General features: G+C 43.1%; 2 protein-coding genes across 3 annotated transcripts in view; one reads left to right on the forward strand and one right to left on the reverse strand.

Annotated features, from left to right (window-relative positions):
- The window catches only part of LOC117764145 (nuclear receptor coactivator 3-like), a 59,875-nt gene that overhangs the window by 21,022 nt on the left and 26,030 nt on the right, over window positions 1-12,823 (forward strand). The window lies entirely within an intron of this gene.
- The window catches only part of LOC117764147 (retinol dehydrogenase 11-like), a 3,375-nt gene continuing 144 nt past the window's right edge, over window positions 9,593-12,823 (reverse strand). The window contains exons 1-5 of the mRNA XM_034589705.1: window positions 12,731-12,823; window positions 11,911-12,029; window positions 11,365-11,488; window positions 10,841-11,167; window positions 9,593-9,948 (exon numbers count right to left, since the gene is read on the reverse strand). The exon at window positions 12,731-12,823 is cut by the window's right edge and continues 144 nt beyond it. Of these exons, the coding sequence (XP_034445596.1) occupies window positions 9,689-9,948; window positions 10,841-11,167; window positions 11,365-11,488; window positions 11,911-12,029; window positions 12,731-12,823 (923 nt within the window). The 3' untranslated portion in view covers window positions 9,593-9,688. The remainder of the gene's footprint in view (window positions 9,949-10,840; window positions 11,168-11,364; window positions 11,489-11,910; window positions 12,030-12,730) is intronic.

Genomic DNA, 12,823 nt, shown 5'->3' on the forward strand with positions numbered 1-12,823 from the left:
CACACACACAGACACGCACAGACACGCACACGCACACAGCTGCAGCAGCATGGGGGCGAATGAGTGTATCCCTGAACGTACAGTTGATGCGTCCTGACAGTGATGTGTGTGCAAGTGAATGCCGGTTGATTTCTGATTGGGGAATATTGTGAGAGGTTTTCTTTTTCCTGTCGTATGTTTTCAAGGTGTGTTGGCTGCTCTGTGACCGAGTGTGTCTGTGTGTGTGTGTGTGTGTTTGTTTGTGGGTGGTTATGCATGTTGCCATGCAGTTTCCCTGCCTCTCCGGCATGTGCTTTTGTCTGTGGGAGTGATGGATGTCAGGCAGGCAGCTAATGTGATTTAGATGCTCCACCAGGAGTGTGTGTGTGTGTGTGTGTGTGTGTGTGTGTGTGTGTGTGTGTGTGTGTGTGTGTGTGTGTGTGTGTGTGTGTGTGTGTGTGTGTGTGTGTGTGTGTGTGTGTGTGTGTGTGTGTGTGTGTGTGTGTGTGTGTGTGTGTGTGTGTCATCCACGTGTGCACAGCTGAATCTGCAGTGTGTGTGTGTGTCTACCTCCCTCCTCTCCTCTTCTTCTCTCCTCTTCCTCCACACGTCCCACCCCCCATCATTTTTTTTCCCTGTGCTGTGCAGTTTTTGGACTGAGTAAATAAACAGAGGGAGGAGGAGGAGGAGGAGGGAGGGAAAGAGGGATGGGGGGGGTGTTTATGTGTCGAATCTGCTCCCTCACTGTCACAGCGAGAGAGTGTGAGGAAGGAGGCGCGGAGGGAAAGTAGAGGTTGAGGAGAAGATGGTGTTCTCTCGCTAAGACCACACTGATGGGTTATTGTGAGCCAATTATGTCCCATTCCCACTAAAGAAACTCTCAGCTTTTTTTTTTTCTTTTTCGCTCACACACTCACTCATCGACACACGTCAGCAGAAGAATTGCTCTTTTTTCCTGGCAGCAGTGAAGAGCTTGAGTTTTATATGCATGCAATTATCTTGTGAGAAAAACACCTTTACGCTGACATACTGTTCTTTCACACTAACGCCCCCCCCCCCATGCCTTTTTAAAAATTTGTTTTCAACTGCACCAAGTTTCGTTAATTGACCTTTATGTTCACCTCGCAACATTACTCAGCTTCGATGTACAAAGGCTGCTTTTGATACAGGATACGGAACACATTCGACCATTTACGTGTGTTAGTCATGGGGTATTTCCTGGTCGTCTCCATTTACACAGGATCAGTGGTAGGTGTGTATACTATAGCTTTGATTACCCTCTCTACGTGTCATGTAATTTGGTTTGTAACCATGTACATTTACTCAAGTATTGTATATGAGTATAAATAAAAAATTCAAGTTTTTATGTTTTCCAACCAGGCCAGTTTTATACCTTTTGCTTCATGACAATTCAACACATTTACAGCATTTACACAAAATATAAAATCGTTCAAACTAGCTCCAACTCAAACAACAGTAATATTCTGCTTACACATTATTATCAGTAATAATAATTCAGTAATATTACACTCTCAAAATCATGTATTAATATGTCCTCTCTGATACTTGTACTTGTATAGGAGTATTTTTCTATCTCAGTATTGCAACTTTCTAAATTTAAATGCTTACTCCACTGCTGATTCCCGATTCCGATACCTGGAATATCGGCCTTTACCGAGTGCCAATCCAATAGCAGTGCATTTTAAAAAATAACAACTTAACCAACATATTTTAACGGCTGTATGATACTAACTCTGTATGGAAGGGATTACTGCTATCATTGTTGTATGGCCTGACTATAGCACGGTACATGTGGTAGTTCAGCGCTACTGCTGATTTCCGGGAAAAGAAAATTGCAGTTGTATCTGGATGAAACTAATATATTTTAAAGATGCATTATCGGAGTGGTACAAGGACTTCTGCACTATTAGAGGCATTTCCAAAGCTGGTATCGTAAATTCTCTAATTTTGTGTTTGAATGCTAAATTACAGAGTAACTACTTGATGGCCATGTGGTTTACACCTCACTTAAATAAATGGCTAATCATCTAATCAACAGTCGTGCAGTAAATCTATGATCAGTTTTATTTGAAGCTGTTTTAATTTATCTGTGTGATGAATATATTGGCGGATGAAGGTGCTGCTGCTGTTGACCTGTCCCCCTGTTGTGTTGCATAGTGCATAATATGTGCATATTGTTTCTGCCGTGAAAAGAGGAAAAACCTGCACGTTACAGTGGTGACAGAATGAGGGTCAGAGGCGTGGTTAGAGATGGAGGGGGGGGGGGGGGGGGGGGGGGGGGGGGGGGGGTTATTGATTGACCTGTTCCACTAATTAGGCAAGAACAGTCTGGAAAACTAGCCACATCCACAGCCCGTGGCCTCATTGTGCCTGGGCTGAATGACTGTAGAGATTTGTCTATTTTTCCCCCTCCTGCTTCTGATTCATTTCACCAGCGACAAAAAGCAGTTGACAACTGTTTATCTGCAATTTCACCGGATTTTCCTTCTCTTCCCCATGAGGCCTGTAACTAGGCAATTTACCCTAGTCTGTCAGGAATGTTTTAAGTATTTACTAAATCTCCAGTCACTCACTGTCTTTATATTTGACAGCCTCGTCTTTCGGCTCATTGTTAATTACCTCAGAGAAATGGAACTATATGTTATGATAATGTAAAGCTCCTGAATAAGTGATGGTTTCCAATGAGGCGTTTTATTTAACCTAGTTTTCTGCTCAACTACGCAGACGTGTTCAACTGTTGCTACGCGTTACACGTGAACAGTCCCCACACGTTCTGACACTGAGAATAAAAAGTCTGTCCATGTGACACAGTCCATGTCAAGTGAAGGTGAGAAATGAGGACACGTGTGGTTTACTGTCCTTATCTAATCAGGGACGGTTGCTGGCTCTGCAACATTACTGTTGTCACTTGACAAACAAGAATGTGTCCATTCCTTCATACTGTCCTCCACCCCCCCCCCCCCCCCCCCCCCCCCCCCCCACCCTCCCTCCTTCCTCTCCACACACATGTTCAGCACGTGGCCAGGTTCAAATAAAGCTGTTGTTGACAACATGCACAGTTATTCTGCTCAGGGTTCGACTGAAACGCAAGATTACAGTCCAGCAAAGACTTTTAATGATCTCGGTCAGCCCTCATTTAGGGCGTGCAGCTCACGTCCCCTGACACCGTTCATGGAGGTAACGTAGAGACTCTTCAACTGTTGTGTGACTGCCCAAACCTGACTGTGGCGCGCTCATTTACTGCGCACACAAACAGTGTCAACATTGACACTGAGAGCGACTCGTTTGACTCGGAGGCACAGGTTGAACTTTTTTATGCAGGGTCAAGAAGTTTTGACAAAGTAAAATAAGCAGCACGTTAACTCGCAGTACATGATGTACTGACGGTTGACAAATTGGGGGAAAATCTGACTTGATGATAGGAGAAGTGTAACAAATGCATCCATACAGCACAAAGTTCAAGTGGGGGGCACGGAATAGTTTAGACAATGAAGCTTTTTCGATTTGTCACTTATTCGGATGTGTCAGCATTGGCACACTGAAGCAGAAACTGAAGTAGTTTGCACCTGCAAGTTCTCAATTTCTGTTGCTGCTTTCAGACGTGCGCTGAAGTCTGGACATTTTCCCGAAATTTGCCAAATGTCAGAGTCAGTTGATCTGGCCATTTTCCTGAACCTTTCCTGCCAGCCCCCTAGTGAAATGTCTGGAACATGTCAGCTTGAGTCCGTGTCTGGAAAATTCAGAGCGGGCGAGTGTGTGCGTTGATCATGTGTCAACGCGACAAGGATGCAAAACAGGAAGAACACAAATATATCTGGATGAAAAAGAAGAGCCAAATGAATAAAAATAAGCTGTTTTGAAATTATCTTAGTAAAAGTTTGTTGTTAGTTTATTTAATGGTCAGTTTTCAATCGTGAAGTGAAGCAGTGAAGCTCTGTTACAGTAATTTTGATTAAAAACAAATCACAATGGTATAGTTCGCTCTTTTTTTTGTTTTTCATATTTCTCTCCTGAGCATTGCATATACTTTAAAGGTATCACCACAGATATCATTAAAAAATCTATTATTTTTATACCGAAAATACCCTAACCCTACGAATTAATATTTTAAATTGAATAGTGAGCGTTTGTAAATTGTAACATATGTGTATTATTAAAACAGTGTGTTTTCTCTATAGTAGAGAAAGAAGCACAGGTACCACGGACCAGTCAGGTGCCAAGGTCAGTTCATCAGGAGAAACACGAATATATAACAGACATGAAGCCGTGCGTGTGTGCAGTGATCCCCTCGTTTTTTGATCTTCAAATGTGGTCTTATAGTATTTATATCCCAAGAGAAGAAAATTGCCTGTTTTATTGCATTGAGTGTCGGCCTGTACTCAAAGCAGATGTTGCACTGTAAAGTCATTTTAAAATGGCCTCGGGCTGTTATTACAAAAACCTGATGCAATAATTTGTCTTTCGCTTCTTTTTACGGTCACTTCTCTTTCAACAGTTTGTCCTATCTGTGAGCCGGCTACTGTTTGTGTTGTGTACTGTAGCGCGGCGCTGCGAGCTTGGTTTCCTCTACCTTCTTGGAAAGGATGACTCATGCGAAGGCCTGTTTCCTTTTTTGAATATGTAAATGCATGTTTGATGGCAGCCTACGGCAGACACGCCCTGGATGGCTGGATGCGTTTTAGATTTTTAGACCTGCCTGGCCTCTCTCTGCCCCAAGCCAGACGCTCTCCCTCTGCTTTTCTTCCTCCTCCATCTCCTCTCATCCCTCTGTGAAGTGTGAAGTTTGAAGCAGCAGGCACTGTGCTATGATAGCAGTAATTGGTCTAAAGATGGAAACTTCACTCCCACTTTGTCACTGATCTGAGAAGCGGTTTGTTTTTTCAACCACGGCTAGTTAAGAACATCACATTGAAGAAGTATTTAACAGTGAACAAAGGGGGGGGTGGATGGCGGAGACGTTGGGGAGACTGGCACTTTTTGTCCCGGCTGAAAAGCAACGCTCCGTCTCGTACAAGTTCATTTTAGTCGGCGCGGGGCAGCTGAGAATGGCTCCCCTCTTCGGTACCCCCTCGTCTGTGGAGGAGAGCTTTGGAGTTTTTTATTAGCCTCTGTGGTCTGATTTGTTTAAGGGGAGGCAAGGTGCCAAGATGTGGCTCGGCTCCTATTTTGCTCCAGTGTGAGTGCTGGATTTGTTGGGAGGGGGGGTGAAGCAAAACGAAAGCAGAGTCACCCAAAGTACACACTCGCACACACACTTACACACAATGTACTTTTATGCGTTCTTCACTGCGCTGTTGTGTGTGCTGGCTGGTGCACACAATTTCCCTTATTCACAGTCTTTACAGAAGACAGATGCAGAGAGGGGGGGGGGGGACTCCTGTTACAGAGAGAAGAGACGGGGGTGAAAGAAGGGACGAGAGAGAAGCTCACACAGAACAAACTTGAATTTCATTTTTCATCAGTCACCCAATGATGCTTCACAGTTTTTTGGCTGGATGCGACTGTTTAATCAAAGGGTGGTTCTAATACTCACTTTTGGCATTTTCCACTGTAATTGTTAGTATATTCAAATAAATTAAAAAACTTCCAGTTCCTGTTTGGCAAAATACCTTGAATTGCGAAGCTGGAATAATAATTAGTTTAATAGTGTTAGCAGGCTTCTCAGTATCGCTATCGAAATTTTTTATTATTATATAGTAACTGTAATTTTTTCTTTGTGAGGGCTTTCACACCTTCCTGTTATGTCCAGACCTTTGGACTCCTCAGTTTAGTCCCGACCATAATAACCGATGAGAGAATTTCCTTTGACCTCAGTCTGAACCAATGGACCAAAATGTGGTCTGACAAAAACAGGTGATCTAGGTCTGGATCAAACAAAACATGTTTTGGTTCGTCTGCAGTGTGAAAAAAATTGTTTGTGTAGTTCGGACTTTGGTCCAATAGGAAGATAAGACAGGTAGAACAATGGAAAAAGAAGCTGAGGCACGATTGCTTTATAGACTTAGCCTCAGACGATATAATTTTTGAACGACAAAGACCTTCATTTTGCTGGTGATGCCACTCCAATGATATTACAGTCGCAACGAAATACACAAAGTGAAGGGGTTCATTATTTTTCTCCATTCAAACTGAAACATTACTCTTTTCTGTACTTGATACAAAAAAGTAAGCAAATCAAATACAATAGACGAACTGACAACGAGCCGATGTCAAACACACGCCCATCGACAAACCAATGAATGCCGAGTATAGGTAGACACAGTAGGTGATGACCACAGGACGTACGTATGTCACACACACATACGTCTTTAGTTTGCACCCTTAGTTGCAATGAGAAACCAAAACAATCCCGATTACGTGTAAACAATGTAACAAAGACATGAACCACATGTTTTCTCTGGTGGACAAATGATGTAATGGAGGCACTGTTTTTCAATAACCCTTGAAAAACAAATTTGACATATCTGTCCTGCAATTTCTTCTTATTGGCCGATGCACATCCACGTTCATCTATCCGCAGTGAACTAATATCAGTTTATCTCTGCTCCTCAGTTTTGGCTGGTCACTTCCACTGGTTCAAATTAATGATCACCGACGGCAGATCATATCAGCGGCACCTAATTATTTAGTCCATTTTTGCAAGTTTCTTGATAAAAGGCCAAAGTGAAATGTTTGGCTTTTTGTCTGGTTAATGGGCTCCGTCTCTCTCTCCGAGCTCCGAGTTCCAAATGTCCACTGTGAGGGAAAAAGACTCAATCACTTCGTGACATGACCTTAACTGGACTGTGTGTTTGTGTAGTTCAATTATTCATCTCGACTAAAACAATGGTAGGTGATTGCACAACGACAATTTTAAGAATCTGTATCTAAACTTGAAGAAGGACCTAAAGTGTCAGGAACCATCTCTGAGAGAAATTTATTTGACATTTATGTTGAGTTTTAAGTTTGGCCCATGTCCCATCCGCTTACATGGAGGTGGCAGGAATTTAGGATTTTGGGGAGCTGTCATGTTGTCCATCTTTTTATACAGTCACAGACTCATACCAACCTCTTGGCAAAGTGCCTTATAGACTATTCATATGCTGTGACGGATTACCGCATGGGCGCGTGCCAAGGTCCCAGGAGCCAATGGGGGCCCTTGTCCTTGAGATTTATTTTTAGGCTATTTTTAACGTGTTAAGTTTTGTGTTTTTTATTTTGTGTCTAGGGCCTGTGGCCATAATAATCCATCCATGCTCATACGTCCTGGTAGATTACGTTATAACGTATTGTATAGAGTGATCACATTAAAAAATCCTGTTTCCTCGTATCACAACCCTCTGGGCAATATTTCCACGACTGATAATCCCTCAAACTCATTAACTTACACACCCCATTTGTAGTCATTTGTACTACAGGTTCCAGATATGGCCCCATTCTGTTGCTGCAGGTATCGAGTCTTGTAACTTTGTCTGATTCAGATCCAAGCAGCATCAGTATCAGCTCTGATCACAGGCCCCTCTCTGGAGGTGTGAGGTGTTATTTCACAGACGCACTTATTCATGTTGGCTTTCACACGTCCATTTTGGATCAGGAACTAGTTCAGAGTTTACTGTCGCAGATCCTCTGCTTGACAATCATAAAACACGCTGACTGATGAGTGTGCAGGTTGAAATGGACTTTGTTACCAAAAGATAGAGGTTGTCGTACTCTCGCTCCCCAACGGCCATGTTCACACATTTCTTCAGCACGTGGCTCTCTACGTTTTCTTCCTGGTTCAGACTGAGGTGACCGATGAAGGTGTGTGTGTGTGTGTGTGTGTGTGTGTGTGTGTGTGTGTGTGTGTGTGTGTGTGTGTGTGTGTGTGTGTGTGTGTGTGTGTGTGTGTGTGTGTGTGTGTGTGTGTGTGTGTGTGTGTGTGTGTGTGTGTGTGTGAACCCTCTTCATGTTATAAGAGCAGTTTATCAGCTCTGTGCATCTTTACGGTGGTCAGGATCACACTATTTGAGAAAGTGTGATATTCTGTTCCTGCTACGGCTGTGGCTCGATCCACCAGCTCAATGTGCAGTAATTATACATCACTTGGTGTGTATGTGGTGTTCAGGAGGACCACTGTCATCAGAGCACAGGTCGATGTGGATCATCATCGACAGGTTGTTGAGCCCAGAAGGAAACTGGAGGACACAGGTTTCCCTCTAATCCTAATGAATTGTTTGGCCTTGGTGGAGGTATGCGCTCTACTCAGTGCCATTTGAGTTATTTTTGGCTGATCCTCTGCCTTATTAAGTTTAATACTTATGGCAGCTTTAACTTAAGGTTGGATGAGTTTCAAGGAAATACAAAGTAAATTGGAACCAAGAGGAGCCCAAATAAACATTGATTGATATATATGTCGTGGGCTGTGTCTACCTATACTTTCGATATAATGTATAGGTCATTTCTGACCCCCTAATATCAGCATCAGTTGGCTTCTAATAGTCTGATAATAATACAGCTTTTAAATGCAGAGTCGTCACTGAGGTGAGATCTGTGCCTTTTGTATCATGACATTTTCCTTGAGTTAATATGAGCATCCTCAGTAAACTCTGGTTGAATCTTTTTGCATTTTTAACAAGAGCAAGATGCTGTTATTCAAGATGTTCATTGTGCTGCTCGAGTGTGCATTGATGACATACAAGAGCACAAACATTCTCACAGTGAAAGGATGATGGCTTGTTTAGATCTCAGCTGACGAGTTATTGAAAAGCGAGGAGATAAACAGACGTGTCGAGAGCTGGAGCGGCGACTGTAAAAAAAATGCTTCAGCAACTGCAAGCTTCACATTTTTCCATTGACTCAACCTCTGTATCTTAAGCTTGTTCACACTGCTTTTATGATTAAGGCTTTACACCACTATGAGCAGCTCCACGTGCTGCAAACAACATTCCATTCACTCTAGTTTTCAGGGCTGTGTCAGCGCGAGCACAGAGAGCAGTGATGATTGCACTGAAGGGTCTCTCATCCCTGCTCGTGGCTGCCACATAGTACCACTCTTTATTTTTTTTACCCCACTTTTGCATAAAAAATGGAGTCGGTTGCTTTTTGTCACAGCCGAGCTATAAATTCTTCCTGCTTAAGCAGTCGCTCGCCGACTCCATTATTCTTCCCTTTTAATTAATAGGAAACACATTGGTTGAAGGAGGGTCTTTGTTGGTGTGAGAGTCCATACATCACCTAAACTAGAGCACGCACCCCTCCTCCTTCTAACACACACACACACACACACACACACACACACACACACACACACACACACACACACACACACACACACACCAACAGTCCCCATCTGCTCCCAATCACGGGTGCAGCCAGCGGTCAGGTTGCTGACGATTAATGGTGCACATGCTAACACACACACGTAAACATACACAACATAGGCTTGGTAGGCATGAAGTCAGCTATACACACACGCATACGCACACACACACACATACATACATTCATATAAATACATACAGTACATTTATATAATTTTTATTATTATATATTAATTGTATTGATTTGTGAGAGATGTGTCAAAATTGCAATCAAAAAAATGTCAGACTTTGTGTTTATTTTAATTTTTTTACAATTATGCACTTTAATGAGCAGCTCAGGTGTCAGAGGTGAAAAACGTGAGTTACGTTCACCGAAGAAAAAGACCGAAGCTCAGATTTGACGTTTCCTTTTAAGACAGACCACAGAAAGTCTCACTGAGCTCCCACAGCTTTTTGGCCACAGCATCGTCTCTAGCCTTCGACGCGATGTTGAGCATTGGGGCGCAGTCTGAGAAGAAATGGCCGCTGAGGTGTTCGATGCCTTGTACCAGGGCACAGTGGAGCGTGGTCTGACATCCAGACACAGCATCTCTAGTGAAGACTTCGGTAAAACGAAAGAGGAACTTCCACCAGTTGCTGAAGTTACGACCAATCTCTGTCTTCACATATCCTGGAGAGAAAAGAACCCGAGAGACAAGACATTTACTGAGAGTTAATAAAAGAACGTCACTGCCAGAGGAGAAATATGAAATGTGTGGAACAACAACAAAAATCCCAATCATATTAATTGATGATTCTTAGTCAAAATTAAGTGAAGAGAAAATATTGAGATAGAAAGTTGAGACCGTGTTTTCCTATTTAATGTTTAAGCTGTAGAGCTGCTGATTTTATTTGTATATCATCATAATAAACATTATCTGAAGAAACTTTACATATTAATGTTGAGATCTTAAAAATGATAGAGAAACCAACAGTTCCCACAATGAGCAGCTCTGATGACTGCGAGAGAAAAAACTCCTCATTAACTGGAATAAAGAACCAGACTCAATGTGAGGGAGAGACAGAAAGACAGAGAGAGACAGAGACAGACAGACAGAGACAGACAGAGAAAGATAGACAGAGACAGAGAGAGATAATGAACTGACAGCAAAGCCTCATATTTTGCGAGGCTCAAACTGTTGTATAATAAAAATAGGAGAACAAAGACATTATCCGGACTAAAATAAATACAGTTACAGCTGCTAAATGCAGGAAAACAGCTGGTAAAACATCTCTGTGTGAATGTCCAAGTTACGGAGCCCCCTGGTGACCTTGACTTTTGACCTCCAGGCACCAAACCTAACCAGTTCATCTTTGAGTCCAAGAGAATATTTGTACCAAGTTTGAGGAAATTTCCTCAAGGCACTCTTAAGATATCTCGTTCACGGTATCGGGAGGACAGACAACTCGAGAACATAATGCCCCTGGCCACTGGGTGTCGCCGGCGTGGAGACATAACAAGCAACAAGCAAACATGTGAGACGAGTTGAAGAGTCAGTGGTTGACTGCTGCTGTGAACTGACCTGGGTGGACGCTGTAGCAGGTGACGTCGCTGCCCTGCAGTCTCTTTGCCAGCTCGTAGGTGAAGAGGTTGTTGCACAGTTTGCTGTGGCTGTAGGTCAGGAGGAGCTGGAAGTTGCTACTGCCCAAAGCCAAATCTCTGTGAGTCCTCAGAAAGCTCAAATCCACCTCCCCAGCCTCAAAGGCTCTGGAGGACAAGTTCACCACACGGCTCGGTCCACTCGCCTTCAGCCGGTCCAGCAGCAACACCGTCAGCAGGAAGTGACCCAGGTGATTGACGCCGAATATCATCCCGAAACCATCCTCCGTTTTCCCAGAGTTCAACAGGCCTGAAGACCGAAACACCAGAAACACACTAAACACAACACAAAACTTCCATTCTAAGAGTTGAAGAAATCCCAGGTAGCTGTGTCTCCCACAGGTAGATGATGCATCCAGCTCAGAGAAAGGTTTTGAAGGCCCAATACTCAAGAAAATCTGTCCACACAGTGCTGTTAAGCATGCAGATTAATAACAGAGGCCTGACCTGCGTTGTTGATGAGAAGATCCAACCTGGACTCCGACCGCAGGAAGTTGTCTGCGAAGGATCGAACGGACTTCAGACTGGCCAGGTTGAGCTGCATGAAGATCACCTGTTTGTTCTTGGTCTCCTGATCACGACGCGGTTAGAAAAATAGGTTTCTCAATCATTACATGGTTTCCAGTGTTTTGTTTCTCAGCTGTGTTGTTTTAATACAACAAACCGCACTAAACTATCGCTAATGAAAAGAAATGGGGAGCTTAACTTGGTGTGAAAAGCTGTGAATCATCAGCATAACAATGAAGATGATAGTAGTGAATATTAGTAGTGAATAGCAGGCGATTACATACTAAATGTAAAAGAGAAGAGGAACTAGGATGGAGCCTTGAGGTACACCAGATGTTGTTATAAAAAGTCACACGTATCATTGGCCGTATAATATGAGGAAGAACATTTTAGGTTTACTGAGTCATGATGTCAAGTTGAAGTGAGATGAACCTTAATCTAAATTATTGGGGTATATTCCTGACCTCTAAGCTCTTGTGTCCTCACCTGGACAATTTCCTGGACGGCTGCCTCAGCTCGCCGCTTGTCCCGGCAGGCGAGGATCACTCTGGCCCCCCTCCTGGCCAGGTCCATCGCCGTGGTCTTACCGATGCCGGTGTTTGCTCCTGCAGAAGGACGACAGAATCAAGGAGGGAAGATTTGTTGAAGTCATGCTTGAGACGTGGCTCAACTTTAAATCTACCAGTTTGGTCCTGATTGGAAAAATCTCAAAAACGGTGACTAGATTTCTATGAAAGTTTGGACATGAATGAGGACCGGGACAGCAGTGTCTGTCCTCTGTCACCATCAGGACTAACGTTCGATTTGTGGCTTCACTGAGGTTCGGATTCTGAGAACAGAGTTTTTGTTTTTGTCTCTTTCACTTTGATATCGCTTTTGTCTATTTTGGCACAAAAGTCGAGCTTGTGCTTTTCATTCTCGACCTCGGCAACAACATCTGGAATCAGCTGATGTTGATCTTCTGTGGCAGATACTTCTGGACTCTGTAGTGAGCAGCTGTTGTGAAGAATGAAATTTCGATCTCAAATCCAAAACCCTTGATTTGGACACACCTCTAAAACGCACCTGCTCTTCAATGGTTGAAATTCCTGGACAAAGTTCAAACACAGTGATATCTTTCATAACCTAAATGGGTTTTAAAAGATTTGAAGCCTTCTGATATATTTCCTGTGAAAAATATCACTAGTATTCATACCATATATCATTCATATCTCTGGTTCTGTGTCCTCAGATGGAAAGAGCAGTTTCCAGTGTGTGCATGTTAATAGTTAATCCTGTGGAGGAAGTTCTGCAGTTCTCAACTCACCTGTAATGATCACCGTATTCCCGTGTAACTTTGCACTACTCTTACATCTGGGACTCTTTACAACATAGAGAAAATAAATTGCTCCACCCAGCA

The sequence above is a fragment of the Hippoglossus hippoglossus genome, chromosome 7, assembly GCF_009819705.1.
Source record: "Hippoglossus hippoglossus isolate fHipHip1 chromosome 7, fHipHip1.pri, whole genome shotgun sequence".
Lineage (NCBI taxonomy): Eukaryota > Metazoa > Chordata > Actinopteri > Pleuronectiformes > Pleuronectidae > Hippoglossus > Hippoglossus hippoglossus.